The sequence below is a fragment of the Diabrotica undecimpunctata genome, chromosome 1 (genome assembly GCF_040954645.1).
Source record: "Diabrotica undecimpunctata isolate CICGRU chromosome 1, icDiaUnde3, whole genome shotgun sequence".
NCBI lineage: Eukaryota > Metazoa > Arthropoda > Insecta > Coleoptera > Chrysomelidae > Diabrotica > Diabrotica undecimpunctata.
In genome coordinates, this window is record NC_092803.1 from 83,332,701 (window position 1) to 83,352,789 (window position 20,089).

At 31.5% G+C, this 20,089-nt stretch overlaps 1 protein-coding gene across 1 annotated transcript in view; it reads left to right on the forward strand.

The window, feature by feature from the left end:
- The first annotated feature begins 7,049 nt into the window (after positions 1-7,049).
- The window catches only part of LOC140450897 (sodium-independent sulfate anion transporter-like), a 109,345-nt gene continuing 96,305 nt past the window's right edge, over positions 7,050-20,089 (forward strand). Inside the window, exon 1 of the mRNA XM_072544580.1 lies at positions 7,050-7,254. Within this exon, the coding sequence (XP_072400681.1) occupies positions 7,226-7,254 (29 nt within the window). The 5' untranslated portion in view covers positions 7,050-7,225. The remainder of the gene's footprint in view (positions 7,255-20,089) is intronic.

The window sequence follows — 20,089 nt, forward strand, 5'->3', positions numbered from 1 at the left end:
ATATATATATATGTATGTATATATAAACTATTAGGTCTACATTAATTCTGAAAGCAACAGATTGAAGAAAAACGCTTATTTTATCAAAATAAAATATTTAATGATGAAAACGTTTATGTTAAATATTGTAAAATAGGTTAGCAAAAGTGCTGTTATGTTAAGCATTTAAACAATTATAAAATAACGACGAAATAACATGTAGGAAGTTTTTTTTTTGTATTCGTTATGTTTGCATTTTTACACGAATTACAAAAAAAAACAAAATATCCCACAACCCTATAAATTTAAGTTAGCCCCTTTTTCCAAAAATTCAACAGGGCTTTGTTTATAAACAATAACCAACTCGAAAAGAACAATTTAAAATATTAAAAGTTTATGTAGTAGTTTTAAAAATAATAAGCATAATTCAAGAAAAATTAACTAGGTATAGATTTGATGTTAAATTAAAAAAATTTGATGTTAAATTAAAAAAAAATAGAGGTTTTAGATATGTTGAATTTTGAGATTCTCTACGATAACACGTCTGCACTATTTGTTAAACGGAAACTTACTACAAACAAAGAACTGTTTCTTATTTCGTCAGCAGTTCATTTTCAAGGCAGGCAAGGCGAAGTTGGTACATTATGTTACAAGCCAAACTTTGAGGAAAATTTTTGAGTCGTTGATCATAAACGAAAGAAAAGAGGTACATTAAAATTGCCTGATTCTTTACCAGCTATACGTAGTACACAAAAACTTATTACCGAAATTTAATTTAATTTGATAAAATAGGCTTTTCTCTTCAATTGAATGCTTTCAGAATTTATGTAGACCTAATAGTTTAAGCATAATAACGTAGATAAAAGCTTGCTGGGATAAACTATTTCAATTTTGCAATAACTGTTAAGTGAAACTTGAATTTTAAGAACTGAGTACTAAATACTGTTATATTGTCCCTATTATCACGCAAAATTAATTTTGTTTGTGCATTTTTAGATAAGTTATTATTAATTTTCAAAAAATCGACTTTTAAAGCTATTTTTGTGATAATTAAGCAACACATTAACAAAAATAACTTTACAAACTTATTTTAAAGAACTTTTTATGCTTTTTCAGAAAAACTGTGTCACTTTTCCATATAATTTACCGGTCATCACCTTTAATATTTAAAATTAAATACCGATCTTACAGTGTTTATATAATGTTTATGAGTAAAAAATAACGTTTGTTCTTTTGATTATTTTATTTATTACGTATTGTTATCACCAAATTTATCAAAAGCAGTTCTTATATACCTACAGGGTGAGTCATGAGGAACTTTACATACTTCTACCATATGTAGAGTCCCTCAGGGAGCATATCATGTGGCCACTAAAAAATGTCAACTCCTCTTCTTTATTAATTAACAGGGTGATTTGTGTAATTGACCATTTATTTCATTTTACTGTAGTGTCTATACGGCTCATTTGATTTTTTTAATTTTTGCATGATACAGTACACTACTATCAAGCATTCGACTGGTATTAGCTAAACTAAAAAATTCCAGGACTGGCTTTGAAAAAATTAATTTAGGGATTCGTATTAAATATTAGACCCTGTATAATTTTTTTTTAAAATGCAATAAGTGATTTTCAAACTACATAAATAGCCAATGAAAACGACATATGCGACAATGTTGTCGCACTTTTATTAAATTTTTAGTGAACGATCAAATCTTACCAAAAATAGAACAACCATAATGAAGTATCAAATTATAAGGTATTAATTTAAACAAATGTTATAAATTTCAAACATTTTAATTAAAATGAGTTCCTACAACATAATCTAATACGTAGAAAATTAACATCTTTACTGTCACTTTGTATTATCTCTACGATAGAATCAATTGTTTTTCAATTTTAAATTTTTACTCATAGATCGTATTGGGGCATTATTTTCGATAAATAATAAATTAAATTGATTAAAAAGTCAAACCTCTAGTATGTGTTAGTTTTTGTTGATTGTAAATGATTAAAATTTTATGTCAAATAATAATACATTGCATCAACTGTACTAAATAAAAATAAATCTAAAAAAGTTTAAAATGAAGGTTGGCGTTGACCGTTTGACGTTTCTTGATATTTTATACCCATTGTCATTATTGTCATTATCAATTGTTATTTATGTGTACAAGAATACATATTTCTTCTGTCACTTTCTTCTACACATTGTGTTAGTTTTGGTAGAGCTTTTGTTACTTTCGGTCAAAATGCCACATCAGTTTTCGACCACAGAATATGCAGACATAATATTTGTTTATGGATTCTGTAATAGGAATGGTAGGGCTGCTAGTAGAGAATATCGCAGGAGATTTCCTAATCGTCGAACTCCCAGTCATCCAACATTTAAGTCAGTTTTTAATTATTTGCAAGAAAATGGCACTTTTCCTAGTGGAACAACAGAGCGACATGTAGATGAAGCGCAGGAAGATGACATTATGGACGCCGTTACTATGAACCCTACAATAAGCACTAGACAAGTAAGCCGAGAACTCAATGTTACTCAATCAAAAGTAAGTAGAGTCTTACAAAAAAAAATCTATACCCATATTACATTCAAATGGTTCAGCGACTACATGCTGGAGATGAGATCGATAGGTTGAAATTTTGTAGATGGATTAACAATAATCGACCAACGCTATACAGGACACTATTTACAGATGAAGCCCAATTTACCAGAGACGGGATAAATAATTCACGAAATTCACATATGTGGGCAGAAGAAAATCCCCATGCTATTCGAGAACGTCGTTCTCAGTTAAGGTTTTCGGTTAACGTGTGGATTGGTGTCATAAATAACCAATTAGTAGGTCCTCACTTTTTTGATGGTCCTTTAACAGGGCAGGTCTATTTGAACTTTCTACAAAATATTTTGCCGAATTTGCTTGCCAACGCGAACGTTGCTATCCGAGGGATGTATTTTCAGCATGATGGGGCACCCCCACACTTTTTACTGGCAGTGAGACAACATCTCAATAATGTTTATGGCAACAGGTGGATAGGACGTGCAGGTCCTATTTCGTGGCCTTCAAGATCCCCTGATTTCAATCCCGTTGATTACCATATTTGGGAACGATTGAAGCAACTAGTTTACGCAGTGAATATTAATAACCGACAACAATTAATTGATAGAATTATACATTGTTGTAATACTATTAGAAACGATCCCCAGAGTATCCGTAATTCAATACGTCAATTAACAATTCGGCAACAAAAATGTGTACAGGCTGCAGGGTTCCATTCCGAAAATCTATTTTAAATTATTTTTATTTTGTTACCATTATTGTATCTTTTCCAGTTCTAATTTATGGGTTTATCATAACTATGTACATATTTTTAGTTTTTTTTGTAAATTGTTCTTCGTTATTGTTAGTAGTTAGTGTTTTTTGTTGTGCAGTGACTCAGTTTATCATTTCAATTAAAATGTTTGAAATTTATAACATTTGTTTAAATTAATTACCTTATAATTTGATACTTCATTATGGTTGTTCTATTTTTGGTAAGATTTGATCGTTCACTAAAAATTTAATAAAAGTGCGACAACATTGTCGCATATGTCGTTTTCATTGGCTATTTATGTAGTTTGAAAATCACTTATTGCATTTAAAAAAATATATATACACGGTGTAATATTTATTACGACCCTAAATTAATTTTTCCAAAGCCAGTCCTGGAATTTTTTAGTTTAGCTAATACCAGTCGAATGCTTGATAGTAGTGTACTGTATCATGCAAAAATTAAAAAAATCAAATGAGCCGTATAAACACTACAGTAAAATGAAATAAATGGTCAATTACACAAATCAACCTGTTAATTAATAAAGAAGAGGAGTTGACATTTTTTAGTGGCCACATGATATGTTCCCTGAGGGACTCTACATATGGTAGAAGTATGTAAAGTTCCTCATGACTCACCCTGTATATCAACTAATGTCACGAAAAGGGCTTAAAACTCTGGTCTATTATATTATCTGAATCTTTATTTTTTAATAAATACGTCATTGCGTTAAATTTATCTACTCAATTATATTTTACTCCGACAATTGCTCGTTATACATTTTTAATTAGGAAAACTATATTTATCATTTATTTGTGTAGTAAGTAAACAAAATTATAAAATTATTCATTACATCATACTGACTATGGGTAAAATATTTTCCCAACTGCTGAATAATATTTACAACTATTTATATACAAATTATAATATTAAGGCAGAAAATGCTATTGGAACACAATGTAAACCAAATATCCAAAGCAAACAAACTTTTACACATAATTGTACAGAATTTTAGTATATCGGAAGAGGAAGTTATAAATAAAAGAAAAAAATCGCTTTTTATCGACTACTTCGTTCATTTTTCCCTAAAAAATTTATTTAAAAATCCTTTATAAAAGGTATATAATTAAAACACCCAATCGGTCTACATCACAAAACGTTTTCGGAATCTATATTCCATCATCAGTGTGTCTAAGTGTACATGTTTTGAGCCACTAAATATTTGGGTAAAAACCCGTTAAATATTATTAATTTGAATTTAAGTTACATTATTTAATCTTATATACTATGATTAGAACCATTTTCGACAGTCGAGACATGTCATTAAAAACAAAATGCCGTCTATTGAACTGCTACATATTCACAGTTCTGCTCTACGGAATGGAAGCGTTGACACTGACTGTTGCATCTATGAATCGGCTCGAAGCTTTCGAAATGTGGTGTTATAGGCACATCTTACGTATATCCTGGGTTGACAGAGTTACTAATGTGGAGGTCCTGCGTAGAATGGGGAAAGAATGTGAAATTCTCATGACCGTCAAAACTAAAAAGTTGGAATATCTAGGACACGTAATGAGAAATCAAGAAAGTTACGGCCTTCTCCAGCTGATTCTCCAGGGGAAGGTAAATGGTAAGAGATAACCAGGAAGAAGACGCATTTCCTGGCTTCAAAATGTACCAAAGTGGTATAACACGACTACCACTGAACTGTTCCGTGCTGCAATAAACAAAGTAAAGATAGCCGTGATGATCGCCAATATCCGGAACGGATAGGCACTTTAAGATTAAGAATATACTATGATGCTAAAATTATAATGGGAATTGATAACATGGCAACGAAGACTCTGCTAGGTGTTGCTGGTCCTAAAACAAAGTGTCTACGAGGACTTGTTGATAGTAACTGATTTTTTCTCTATTCTAGGTTTTTGTATCTAGTTTATTAAAGTATAAATTATTTTATTAATACAAAAAGAAAGTCTATATATTGTTGTATTTTTATTAATCCAATTTATTAACTTTATTTATTATCAAAGGTTCTATTTATAACACTTACAAATTTATTAAAGTCTTTATTACTAATTTATTTCATAATATTTATTTATATTTATTTCCGCGTACAATTATATTTTCGGACTCAAACTAACTCGATATTCAAAAACTAACTGTTATATATATATATATATATATATATATATATATATATATATATATATATATATTAATATATATATATATATATATATATATATATATATATATATATATATATATATATATATATAAGCATCGTTAATCTATAATCTCGTTGAAGGATGTCGACCTTCCTGACCCTTGGAAAAGGGTCGAAAAGACTGGAAGGTCACGCCATACTGGTTTTTTAGCCGAGGGAGACCCGTGGATCTTCTTACTAGAAAATACTCAAATGAATAAGGATATTAGTAACAAATATGTTTACAGTTTTGAGTCATATGATGAAAATTTTGTTATTATAAGATTATTTTTTCCTTTTGTTTTATTGATTTCTACTATTTACTTACACATCACATGACGATCTTGCAGCTAAAGAGAGGAATTGTCAGGTCCGCACCATATAGGCGAAACAACAAAGGGAAAGCCTACAAACTCATAGCCGCCGCTCGCAAAGATGGGCTACCACCAAAATTAAGAGAAACAAAAACAAATTTTTATCAGCCAGGTGGAGAGTAATGGGGGAACAACAGTGGTGACCAAAACGGAGGGAAAGGTAACCATTACCAGACTACTAGGCGTTGCTGCATTCGCACTGGGAGTCATTATCGTTGGATTGCCGGTATATCGGCATTGGTATGCAAGTCTTCAGAGCTGCTAAGGATCGACACAGCAGTCGGGAGCCAACAACTCATGAGTAAATGGGAAATGACACATATGTGACATATTTATGTGAGTAATTTATATTTTTTCTTTCGTATATAGGGTGGCCTATAATAACAGTAACTGTACAAAAAGAAACAGTAGATTCTACACTTAAAAATACAACGATTTAAGCCAACTTGCTTTGATTAAATGTTATCGTGGCTGAATGGATCAAGTTATCCAAAACCATTAATTAAATAAAAAAAAATGTTGATATTAGGAGAGATAGATGGTGTTAAATTTGAAATTTAAAATATTCTTTGTCTCTATAACTTTCATGTTTGTGGATATTTATGTTTAAAAATTTACAACTAGGGGCTTTTGAGTATGAGGAATAATTCGTTACATGACATAAATTTGGGCTCAACTTTTTTCCTCCTTAACTTAGCGCTATTTGTTTAACTTTGTTAACCTGTTCATATAACTAGCTTTTTCCGCTTTTTTTTTTAATTTAGTTAGGGATCTCAATATCTGATTATTATTTTTGACTACGTTTAGAGGAGTATCGCTTATCTCTCACTATGGATCAACCCGTGATTGGCGCCAGTTTTTGATGATTTCCGGCCCTGAAAACTTTCCCAATCCAAGCCAGCACATTTAAAAAATTAGTATATAGTATACATTAGTATATATATATATATATATATATATATATATATATATATATATAATTTTAATAAATGTCCTTTTTTGAGAAAATATGTTGCAGTTTTTGTCAAAATATTTTTTCCTACATATGTTGTACGTCGCTATCAGCTCCTCAACTATTACAGGTGGTCATTTGCAAAAAGTGGACAATACGTTGTATTTGGCAGTTCCCCCTCAACAAACAATAAACACTAGCACCTTATTCATGTATCACCAGCGCGACATTATTTGTATATTTAGTTGCCGGTTGGATCGGCTAAGGAAATAAGGTTTTAAAATCAACTTTGTACGTCAAATTGCTCGTAAAACACTCAGTGGTTGTCAATACAACAATTCAAAGATTTTATGTAGTTATGATATCATTTTGAACAAGATTTTTATTAAGTGACTAAATGCATTCCAATGATAAGGATAGTTTTACGTAAGTTTGTATTTTATACATATTCTTTTTTTTTTAATTATATTGATAATTTTTGAACAACTAAATAATTAGCAATATTCTCCTTCTTGAAGTTTCTTCTACTATTGGAGGTTGGAAATAATTAGGACGATTCTTACTTTATTCACAGTATCCTAAATAATTGAAATAAACTCATATTAAACCACTGCCTTAAATTTTTAAGCCAAGAAATGTTGCACTTGCCTTTAACTTTCCTTTCATTATTAGACGTAACATTTAATATCTGGTTCCCCCATTATATGACCAAAATACTCTTTTTTGCAGTTTTTCTCTTTTTCTTTCATTAATTCTTTGACACCTCGCAGTATCAATTAGCAATAAAAATAATGTGTAGCGCTTTTCTTGATGGTGTATTCAACTAGATTCATTTGATCACAATATAAAAAGTGTCCGTCGAGATCTTTAGCTTTAGTTCTAGGAATGATTAAAGCCTAAATCCTTGTTTAACATATGTATAAAAAAAACTTCAATGTAAATTGATATTGTATTTTCATGTGATCTTACTTTGCGTTTCCTTGTAATTATTTCCCAGCTAAAGCTCCTTTTTGATCCGTCCCTTCCTAAAGTTTTTTTTTCTTTTGTCGTTCCTACTGTAACTGTTGCTATTATATTAATTTTATCTGCGTTTTTCATGTCCTTTAATTTTCTAATATATCTGTTCCGTATTCTCCATATTTAGTTTTTCCTGTTATTATCTTAGATGTGCGTATTATACAACCTTTATTTCGCACACATGTGTTTATAAATTGACGAACTTGCAATGCGAAACCAGTTTTAAAGTTGAATGTAATTGCGTCTGTTAACTTTATAATATGGTATGAGAAATGAAACGAGACGGTTGAATATTTCGCGAAAGTTACATAAAAAACATTATTTTTCAAAAATCTATCGAATAACACCAAACGAGACCTCCCATGTCCACTCTCTGGGGATAGGGCTGGGGACAACTTTGAAATCTTAATTAGGAACCCCCATCTTTTATTGCAGATATGGATTCCTTATGCAATATAGAGTTACTTTTATTCGAGACATTTATTCTGGTATACTCGGAGAAAATTATGAAAACGGTCTAATATTTCTCAAGAAATACGTATTTAATATTTTTCAAAAATCTATCAAGTGACATCAAACACGACAATTTTGAAATTTTAAATAGAAACTCCGTTTTTAAATTTCCGATTAGAATTCTTCAAAAAAATCGTAAAAAACTATTCACTACCATAAAAATTAATTTGCATACTTCTAATCTAAAATTGTTTTCCTGCAATTATATCGCCATTTATAGCGAATCCAAATAAAAGTTTAAATAAAACTTGTTGACTTTTCTACGCAAAATCTTAATCTGTATTAAAAAAAAATGTTTTCTACTTAAGATTTTTAAGTTGCACCCCGCCCTACCCCTAGGGAGTGAGGTTGGGGGTCGCCGTTGATAGATTTTTAAAAAATAATAAAGATGTGCTTTTTGGTTTTTATTTAGCGATGTATTTTTCGAGATAATAAATCGTTTTTTTAATTTCCCTGGGGTATAAGAATAAATCGTTTTTTCCTATTATAGCGCCATCTTTCAACGATTCAAGAAAATGTTTTAAATAAAAGTTATTTATTTGTGCATAAACTGCAAACATGTAATAAAAAATAAAGTTCCTGTTTAAGATTTCAAAGCTGTTCCCAGTCCCACCCCCGGGGTGGGAATGAGAGGTCTTTTTTTTGGTGTTACTCGATACATTTTTAAAAATATTGTATACGTATTTATAATACGTATAAAAAATTGGAGTATTGGCATAGCTTATAATAAGAATGAAAATAGGTATGAAGGGCAACCGTAAATATGTATTTATGACTTGGTTTTCCTCCGTGCGGTACAGTCGGTAGTGATTAAGTTCCTATAACTCAGAAATCCGTGCTTAGGCCGTAGACAGTTGACCAACATACGAGATTGGATAGGCTTGGGCTCAAACTACTTTCTGAAGAAGATCCAAAACAAGCAAAAATATGCCAAAATTGTTGACGATCTTAGATAAGAGACTCGCCGAAGATTATAGGTCGTTATCACTTACGCTCATACCGGAAGTCGTCATCGAATAAATTTATTATTTTTAATGAAACATGTGTATAATTCTATGTTTGGATCTAGTTCCATTTTTCTATTTCGCTTAAAATTTTAGATAGTTTTTGTAAAAGCTATTATACCCGATGTCACAAAAAGATTGGTTATAAATTATTGGTACCAGGATTTGTAGGGACGAAACTAAATCGATGTGGCCTAACTTATCTAGATGCAAAAGTTCAACCAGAAAAGTTATGGAGTGTTAAAGTTACAAAATAAAACAGATTTTTTTAATATTGCTCCAAAACGTTTTAAAACTGTTTTAGAGAAATTTATATTATGTTTTAGCATGTCATGGGGAACTAAAATGACATGAAAGAGAACTTACCCCCATCAGCCAAAAAAGTTTAAATTGCAAACCCCTACTTGTGATACATCATTGAAAAGACTATAAAAAATGCTATTCAATAATAAATATACAGGGTGAAGCAATAATGAGGTGATAAACTGCTTTAGGCTTTCACGGCCATCGTCTAACTTGTTAAACTGTCTGTTCGGGCTGTTGGGCCGTTGTCTTCTGAGATTAGTTCTCGACATTTCGCCAATACTAGGGGTTGGCATCTTCTGGAGATTTTACTGCTTTGCTCGTAACCTGAAAATGACGCTGCGTTGTACTACTGAGGCAATATTTATATTTCCCACTCGCCTTCCCTCCACTGGTTTCGGCTTGAGAGGGCGTGTCGTTGTTTGTACTAGCTTTTTCTTCGTGTTTGGCGGGAAGGGTGTTTTAATTTTATTAAAATCCCCAAACACCCTTCCCGCCAAACACGAAGAAAAAGCTAGTACAAACAACGACACGCCCCCTCAAGCCGAAACCAGTGGAGGGGAGGCGAGTGGGAAATATAAATATTGCCTCTGTAGTACAACGCAGGGTAACGAGCAAAGCAGTAACATCTCCAGAAGATGCCAACCCCTAGTGTTGGCGAAACGTCGAGAACTAATCTCAGAAGACAACGGCCTAACAGCCCGAACCGACAGTTTAACAATAATGAGGTGTTTATTGAACTACAAATGTGTTAAAATGTCAATTAAGTAAATGTTCTAATTTTGTTCCGTTGTTTTGTAAACAATAATAAAGCCTATTTTCAAATTCTGCACGAACTTTACTAAATGTTGTTTTAGTAATAGCGCGACATACTTGCGTAATTCTTTCTCGCAATTCGCCAAGTGACGCAGATTGAGTTTTATAAACAACTGACTCGAGGTAACCCCATAGAAAAAAGTCAGATGGCGGTAAGTTTGGTGACCTCGATGGCCACTCAATAGGACCTCTCCTTCCAATCCATTTGTTCGGCTAATTAGTATCCAATCAGTGTCTAACTGGAGCTGCATAGGGAGGAGGTGCTCCATCTTCCATGGAAACACGGAAGTGCAGCAAATCGTCTAGAGCTAGGTTGCCTTGATCGTCCCTTTGGTTCTCTAATTCATGCACAATTAAAGGTTCGATGGTGTTTTCCAGCATATCGAGATAAATGTCGCCACTTAAATTGCCTGGTATGAATAAGGGGCCAATTAAAGCATCGCCTAATATTCCTGCCAATACATTCAGTTTTTCAGGATATCGAGTGTCACCTTCTCTGACATGATGTCACCTTCGGATCACTCCAGTCCGACAGTTTTGGTTATTTAAATTACCATTCAGCATAAAACTACACACATCATTGAAACAAATATTTTTTAACATTTCAGTTCAATGCGAATTCTTTCAGTCATGGGTTCACAAAACTCACTTCGTCGGTCTGGATCATCATCGCCTAGTTCTTGAAGAATTTGTACGGGTGAAACTAATGTAATAAAGTGTTAACCATTATATATATATATATATATATATATATATATATATATATATATATATATATATATATATATATTTATGTTTGTTTTGAGGTTTCCGCGGGAGCTATATGTGCTGTCACTATTTTTCCGGGTTTGACTCCGCGTTGTAAAATGCTGGTTTTCTTGAAAACCATTGTTTTGGCGACGTTTCGGCAAGGTCTCACTTGCCATTCTCAAGCCTGGTGGATCTACTTCTCCTCGTTACTCGATTAGTACTGGTCTAGACCATATAACTTATTGGTTTTAATTCGAAACTGCAGCTAGAGCAAATGGCTGGAATGAGCAAGAAGTAGCAACTTCTTTGGTGTCGTTTCGAGGACAGGCGGCAATAGCGTTGCAATTTCTTCCCCGGGATGCACCCAGTTATATCTCTCTCGTTAAAACTTTAGACAAGATATGGCCAGCAGCATCTATATCAGGTTTTTCAAAGTCATCTGAAAAATCGATATCAAAAACATAACGTAAGCCTACAAGAATTTGAAGATGATATTAAAATACTATTTATTTGGCGTACCCTCGGGCACCTAAAGAGTTTTTGGAACATGTGGTTCATGAATATAAAACTACGGGAACATTGTCGACACCAAAATCAGTTGAGCATTGTAAAAGTATGGTTAAAATCTCTGGATGAATTTGACAGACTGGTAGACCAGTATTAATCGAGTAACGAGGAGAAGTAGATCCACCAGGCTTGAGAATGGCAAGTGAGACCTTACCGAAACGTCGCCAAAACAATGGTTTTCAAGAAAACCAGCATTTTACAACGCGGAGTCAAACCCGGAAAAATAGTGACAGCATATATATTTATATATATACTTCTACTCAAACGATATGTCCTAAATAGTACGCTTCTCTTTGAAATAGTGAACATTTCTTATAATTTAACTTTAAATTGGCATTTATTAATCTGTCAAATACCTCGCTTAAGTTTTTCAGATGTTAATCTAAGGTTTTGGACACAATCATTATATCATTAAGATATACTATTTCCAACTGTAATCAAACGCACGTGAAAACCAAACAGGGTCTTACTGAGCTGTATCATATGATTTTTAAAAATATTTACTTTTGAAACTATTCGTGTAAGAATTTCTTGAAATTTAATCATAGGGAGCAAAATTTAATGTTCCATTGAAGAAAAATGGGCTAAAATAAAATATTCATTACCTGAGACATACACAACAAAGTAAACATTTTGAATAAAGTAGCATTGTCATAAGTTTATCAAAGCATAAAAACATACCATTTAAATTACTCAGAGTCTGAGGAGCTACATGTGCTGCTGCCTTCGTCTAGATCTATTATTATGGGTTCGATATGGTTTTCTATTATATTGTCCAACTTCCACATTTTGGACTCGATTTTTTGTTGAACGTGTGGCACACATTTCTGCCACGTAGTTGGACTAATATTATTTATTGCATCATAAAAAATAATTTTCATATCTGCAAATTTAAAAGTAGTGGTTTTGGCTGCTACATAATTTTTTACTTCTGCCCAGATGAGCTCAATCGGATTGAGCTCGTAACGGTATGGGGGCAGCCTTAACACTACTTTGTTTTGGCTGTTTTCCATCTGATAAATGATACATTTATTATATTGTCCCGTATGTTCTTTAACGATAGCCAGCAGTTGCATTTTTAACATGGAGTCCTCAAACCCTATATTTTTTGATTTCAGCCACGCTTGGATGTCAGCTTTTCTAGAAACAGTAGTTGGAATTTTTTTCAATTTTCTGGAATGATTAGACGCGTTGTCCAATACGATGATGGAGTTGTCTTCTAATCGGGGCAGTATATTTTTGAACAATTTTCGAAAGATTTCCCGCCCATCTCTTCATGGCAGTCCCCACTTTTTTTTATTCAAACACCCACAGCCCTTCTGGAACAAACCCATCTTCACTGCCAATGTCTTCACAATGATCTCCACAGATTATTAGGCTTTTCACTTTTCCTGAAAATTTTATTATTTTAAAATTTACTTGAAGTCAAAAAGCACATAAACATTTACCTGCAGGATTTCTTAACCGCGTAGAAAGTCCATCTAAAAACGCTTGTTTATAAGACGTTACCGAATTGTCGACCCATACTTTAGATTTGGTGTGACCAGCGTTTAGCCAAGTTTCGTCTAAGTAGTAAATTTTGTGGTTTTCATTTCTGTCGGACTTAATTTTTATCAGAAATTCTAGTCTCCACAAAACATATTTGTTCAGACTCGACGTTAGGCATTGAAATAATATTAGATAAAAAAGCTTGGATATTAATTTTTCTTGCTAATTCAACTATTTGTCTTTCTATATTGTATTTTAAATAGTTTTGTTGTTCTTTTAAATCGTTTTGATTTTATATTAATTTATTTTCTAAATCGGTTTTTAAATTGTTTTGTTGATCTATTATTTTATTTTGTAAATAATTATGTTGTTCTTCTAATTTATCCATTTTAGTAGTGATTTGACTTACCTCTAACTGAAAATTTTCGTGAATTTGAGATAAACCATTCATAAGTTCTACCTCTACTTTCTTCACCTCTCTTCCTCTTCTTGTCTACGCTTCTCCTTCATCTCTTTCTCTTTTGTCTACGCTTCTCCTTTACCTTCCTACGGCTCATCTTTTTGTCTTTCTCTTCTTGTCTAAGCTTTTTCTCTTCTCACCTACGTTTTATAAAAATAACAATACATATATTTTTGCGGATTTTAATGCTTGTTTTCGTACTTCTACCTTAACATTGCCAAAATCTGATATTTCTTTAGATAATATAAATTAATACTTTAATTTTCTTTCCTTCTTAATAATTAATAAATCTATACAAGATCTATCCGAAGCGTGCTTCGGTTTATGATGTCATTACGGTTATTAGGTTCTGTAGCTTCTTCTGATTACTGGCAATTCACTGGCATGTTTGATGTTTTTTTTTCTGGATATTCTTTAAATTATATAAGTATTGTTCTGAAACTATTGCCTTACGACATTTAACTAATTCAAAATTTCTAAAGACATTTGAAGAGAAAATCAAAATATCAAAATAATTGTATTCTAACCTAAAATTATAGAAGTATATTACAGCATTCAGTTTTCTTAGTATTTTTGGCTTGTTTTTACTGTTTTCCCTACTATTTCCTGTCAACATTACTTAGTAAAACTGCTTTTAGCAGTTGGGGATTGGATGGATTAAGCATTTTTTTAAAGGCATCTTCTTCCTTTTCTTTCATCACCTTCCCGCAAAATATTTTTTGTTTAACTCTTATTTGAAGTAGTTACCACATATACAAACTTACTGCTAATTTTTATCATTTTGTATCGTTATTTCTTGGCTTCACATACAACTTTTTAATTTAGGTTTTCACCACTATCCCTTCCATATAATATTTATTACTATTGCCGTTCATGCGCTATTATTAGATTTCAGAAGAATGGAAAAAAGGAGTTTTTCTCTTTACTCTCGCAATTCTTTTTGTAATTGTTTTAGACTTCTGATCTCTTGTCGGTTAAGGTTACCCACATATGTTGTTATTTTTGTACTTTTCTGAAACAATACTCGTTATATATAATAACATTTAGACCAATTTAAGAAAAAAATAGATAGGTATTCGTCTTTCCAATGTGAGCACCTTGTATATCTATATAAAAAACCAAGAGATAAATCTCAATCGTAATATTAAAATATTTTATCGTAAATTATTATACAGAAGTAATTTATTTATAACATAAGGGGGAAATAATCACTTGCAATTCTTGTCACAGAAGTACATTATGTAATTGAAGAAATATATACATTGTATATAATAATGGGCAATAAAATCAGGAAAATTCCATCGTGGGTTAATTTTACAGTCAAAATGGGGGCAGTAGAATAGTTTAAAAATAAGCCGTAAAGCATTTTTGATAAAATTCAATGAACTGTTTTCACTGTTTTTTTTTCATTTTGTAACGCAGTTAAACGTTAAACAGTACCGATATTAGGAAAAATCTGGTAAATTAGTCATTTTGTTATGAATGATATTATGGGTACTTTTTGTGGAATTCAAACAACATTTACCTTTTTAATACAACAAACCCTATTTTCCCTAATACTATAAAATGAACTACTGACACACTACGCTAGCAATATAATCGGATCCTAAAAAAAGAGTACATATCAGTCTTCAGACAAATAGTAGCAAAAAATGACGCAATTTAGATGAAGACTGCGCCAAAGGGACGCGTTGTCGTACACGCTGTTCAACCTGGCTTTAGAAAAAGTTATGGCAGACTCGGTAATAAATTTCAATGATGCAATCTAAGTCCACCAATAATGGCATATGCTGATGATATCGTGATAATTGGAAGAACTCGAGATAAAGCCGTTGGAGCTTTCACACGTATCAGAAATACCATAGATACGTAAATATCCACATTGAATTTGTCCCCAAGAAACAAAAAATTAAACACATGCCGGAAACATCAATGATGCAACAAAATAACTTTTATTATGGATACATAAATATATCGAAACGGAGGAAGAATTTTGCTACCTAGGTTCACTGGCAGACTGGAAAAGCAATACATCCAATGAAATCAGTAAGTGAATATGCAATCACTATCACTTTGGCTTAGGCTATTAACTAAGAGCAAAAAGTATATCAAGAGTAACGAATAGAAAACTTTATAAAAGGATAATACATCCAGCACTTACTTACGAATCAGAAACTTTGGTCAAATACGACACGAGACAAGGAGCTGCTACGAATCTTTGATAAAAAAGTATTGAGGAGCATATAATATGGTGCAGTTAACAAAGAGTATATACCGTTTAAAATGGGTGGGTAACGTGACGCGGATGGACGGAAGCGACTCTGCTACATGTGATGGATGGAAGTGAAACTAACTTCGCTACCTAAGGAAGGAGAAGTTAGAGACGAACTGAGCAGAAGTATGTAGATGATACGTAATTTACATCATATTAATAATACAACTCTTCACAGGTATGTCTTGTCGAACCTTCGTTAAGATATTCGTTGATCTATTCACCAGAGACACCTTTATTATTCATTTTCCACCACAGAACCTCTCAAAACAGTCAGTTTTATACTGTCTTGAAATCAATGAATACCATACAATACCACTCTTTATGCCTATATTTTTCTATCAGTAGCCTTATAACGAAAATGTTGTTGATCTGACACTCAGTTGATAAATCCAAACATAATTTCTAGTATTTCGCATTGCTCACGTCTTGCTCTATCAACTACTTTATAAATACACACATATATATATATATATATATATATATATATATATATATATATATATATATATATATATATATATATTATTGTGATATTTACAGTCTTGGTGCGCCAAGCAATAATTAGCTAATTAATTTTTTTGATTAATTAAAATTATTTAAATGATATGATTATGACTCTATCACAATTCAACCGCTCCCTATGTAATCAGCAATCTTACACAGATTGTTGCAAGTATATCGTCCTTAATGATCTCCTTCAAAAGCACAAATCATTCAAATTATGATAGCCTTTCTCCTCTCGATAAACTGAATCTCTCGTTGGCCCGAGTGAAAAATGACTCTTGGAATATCTTCTCTTTACGATAAACTGAATCTCTCGTTGGCCTGAACAGTGACTCTTGGAATATAAGTAGAGAAATATGACTTACAATATTTTGCTGCTTCAGCTTCTGTCAGATACACTAACTCCACAAAAACTCACTAACATTCAACACTACTGCTTGCTACATTTCAGGAACCGCCAGAGAACAATCACTGTTCCTCTTACAGAATTGGAAAATCAACTGATTCTCTTTTCTCTCTCCTAAATCTCGCTAAACTTTTTCCTACATACTTATCCCACCTTTTTCAATCTCCGCCAATCAAAACTCGTCACAATTCCCCCATTTTTTCATTTCGATAACAAACAAATTTTTACCTATAATTATAAAATTTCCTAAAACTTATTTACAAATAATATTTTCTATAATTCTTAAAAACTAACAAAAACCTCTATCTAAAATCTCTTCTATTTGTCCCTAATCACTGCATTAATGTATTTTGGAAAACCCCGTTCAATTGTCTTTTTGTTTTCACTTAAAATTATGCGGGTCACTCAAGTATAACAAAGAAATAATTTATGCAAAGCTTACTTTTTGTTTGGTACAGGTAATTCAAGAAATTAATAACTCTCCTTCTTCGAAATGTTTGTTGGATATTATCCTACTTATCTGAATTATTTTAATGTTATTGAATTTTGAAATATTTTTAAACAAACCAATATTTTTCTCGATTTTACATATCATAACAATATATATATATTGTTTATATATATATATATATATATATATATATATATATATATATATATATATACATATATATATATATATATATATATATATATATATATATATATATATATATTGATATGATTGGTGCTTATAGAAATTAATTTATAAGTTACACATTAGATAATATTAGATATTAAATTTGGTTATTTTAATAAGTTATATACTAGAGAATTTTATAAAAATATATTTATGTGAGGGCATTTTTAAGAAATTAGCATATAATAATTGTAAAAAGTTGTATTTTAGTAATTATAATGTGGTAGATATATTTAAGTGAGCCATGTGACTAGGCAACCAACTATACATGTGAGTGACAGACAGATATACATACTCTCCAAGTGACATTTTAAATAATTAGGAATATAAAGTGGGGTTATAATAATAATGTTAGTTTAAAATGTTTAATTTATATATATTTACTGATTTAAGTGTTTGTTCTGATCTGAAAAGCCTAAATGTCAACAAAATTATCAATAGAAAATTAACGAATTCTCCAGAATGCAGAATTTGACCTTTGTTTACAGTCGAACATTCGGGAATAATGGTTATGTCTGTGGATCGAACATATACTGTTTCCAGAAAATTCAGACATGTGTTTAATGGAATAAATCGAACATGATTTCTTACCAGATGGTTCTGGAAGATTGAAAAGATATAAATACCCGTGATTTGGATTCAAGAGGGAGTTTAGTAAGTCGGTCCAGTCCATTCAGTTAGAGTCCATTCAGTCAGTCAATCAGTTATGAGTTACAGTTACTATGATGGCCAGTTTTAGTATGAAAATTAGTTAGAGGCAGTCAATCAGTTACAATTGTTCAATATAGTGAGTTAAATCAAGATTAAGAAACAGTATAAAGAAAATATTATTGAAGATTAAAAATTATGTTATGTATAAATGATGATAATGGAAGAAGTATTAATTGAATATTAAAATTAAATAATATTTTTGGTGATTGGATATTGATATATTGAAAAGAAGAATAAAAATAAATGCTGTTTGCTGGTTTGCTTGGTGGTTTATAAATGCTGTGAAGAAAAATATCTTAAATTGGTGGAAGCTGATAATTGGAAAAAGTAATTTCACAAAAACAAGGATAACCGAAGCTGGGAAGAAGACATTTGAGTGGTGATTATAATCTATATAGTGGAAAACAGTTCATTTAGGCATTCAGTGACAGAAAGGTACAAAATTTTGTTAATATAATTTAGTTAGTGTCATAACAATTTCAATTTTGAAGATAGTTTGTTTAAATTTTACATTGTCTATAGAATTTAATTAGTTTCATAAGAATTTCAATTTAAAGATAGTTTATTTTAAATTTACATTGGCTAGGTTAGATATATATGTGTGTTTCATAATAGATATAATAAAGATAATTTAAAAAAGTACTTACAAACTAATTCTTTGAGAACCGCGATAAAAACCCTATATTAAAACACTCATTGCTCATCATTCAAACAAACAATACATCATAACAATATATATATATATATATATATATATATATATATATATATATATATATATATATATATATATAGTATAATAAAAGACAAAGAAGGTGGCTACTTTATTTATTTATTGAAGACGTTTCGCTTTCTGCTCAGAAAGCATCATCAGTTCATCTAAAAAGAACAATATGAAACCAAACATCCATAGAGAAGTTACAATAAAAGTGTGTTACCTTACAAAGACATGTAGCAGTCAATGATGTTAAAAATATGAAAAAGCTTACGAAACTGGACATTTAGAGTTAAAGTTGTATAAAACAATTAATTGAAACTAGGTATAGTTTGCAATTTAACAAAATTAGCACAGCAAAAGAACATGTGATAACTTACTTACTTACTTAGTCCTAAGCCTTTCTACCGTTAGGTGTAAGGCTGGTGGGGTTAAGATTTGCACTGTTGTCTCCATGCTATCCGGTCTTGTGTTAGATTTCGTGCACTTTCCCATGTCAATCCTTTCTTCTCAACTTCTTTTCTGATTTCGTCTACCCACATAACTCTTGGTCTTCCTCGTTTGTTTTTCCCTTGCATTCTCGTTTCAAACACTCGTTTTGTTAATCTTTCATTCGACATTCTACACACGTGCCCGAACCATCTTAGTTGCCCCTCTACTATTTTTTCGTTTATTGGTCCTAGTTTTAGGTTTTGTCTGATTGTTTCGTTTCGTATTTTGTCTGTCCTCTTTCTGTTTGCTATTTTCCTCAGGAACCTCATTTCCATAGCATTGACTCGAGATTTTTGTCTCCCAGTCAATGTCCATGACTCGCTATTATAGATGATTGTAGGTCTAACTACTGATTTAACGACTGCCGTTTTTACCTTCTCCGGTATTTCTTTTTTCCCCAAAAATGTTGTTTTCATAGTGTTAAATAAGCTTCCTATTCGTCCCATTCTCTCATTTATTTCCATGTCTTGTTTACCATTTGATTCAATTATTGCTCCTAGGTATTTAAAATGTTCCACTTGTTCTAGTTGTTTTCCGTTTAATTGTATTGCGTGTGTCTTT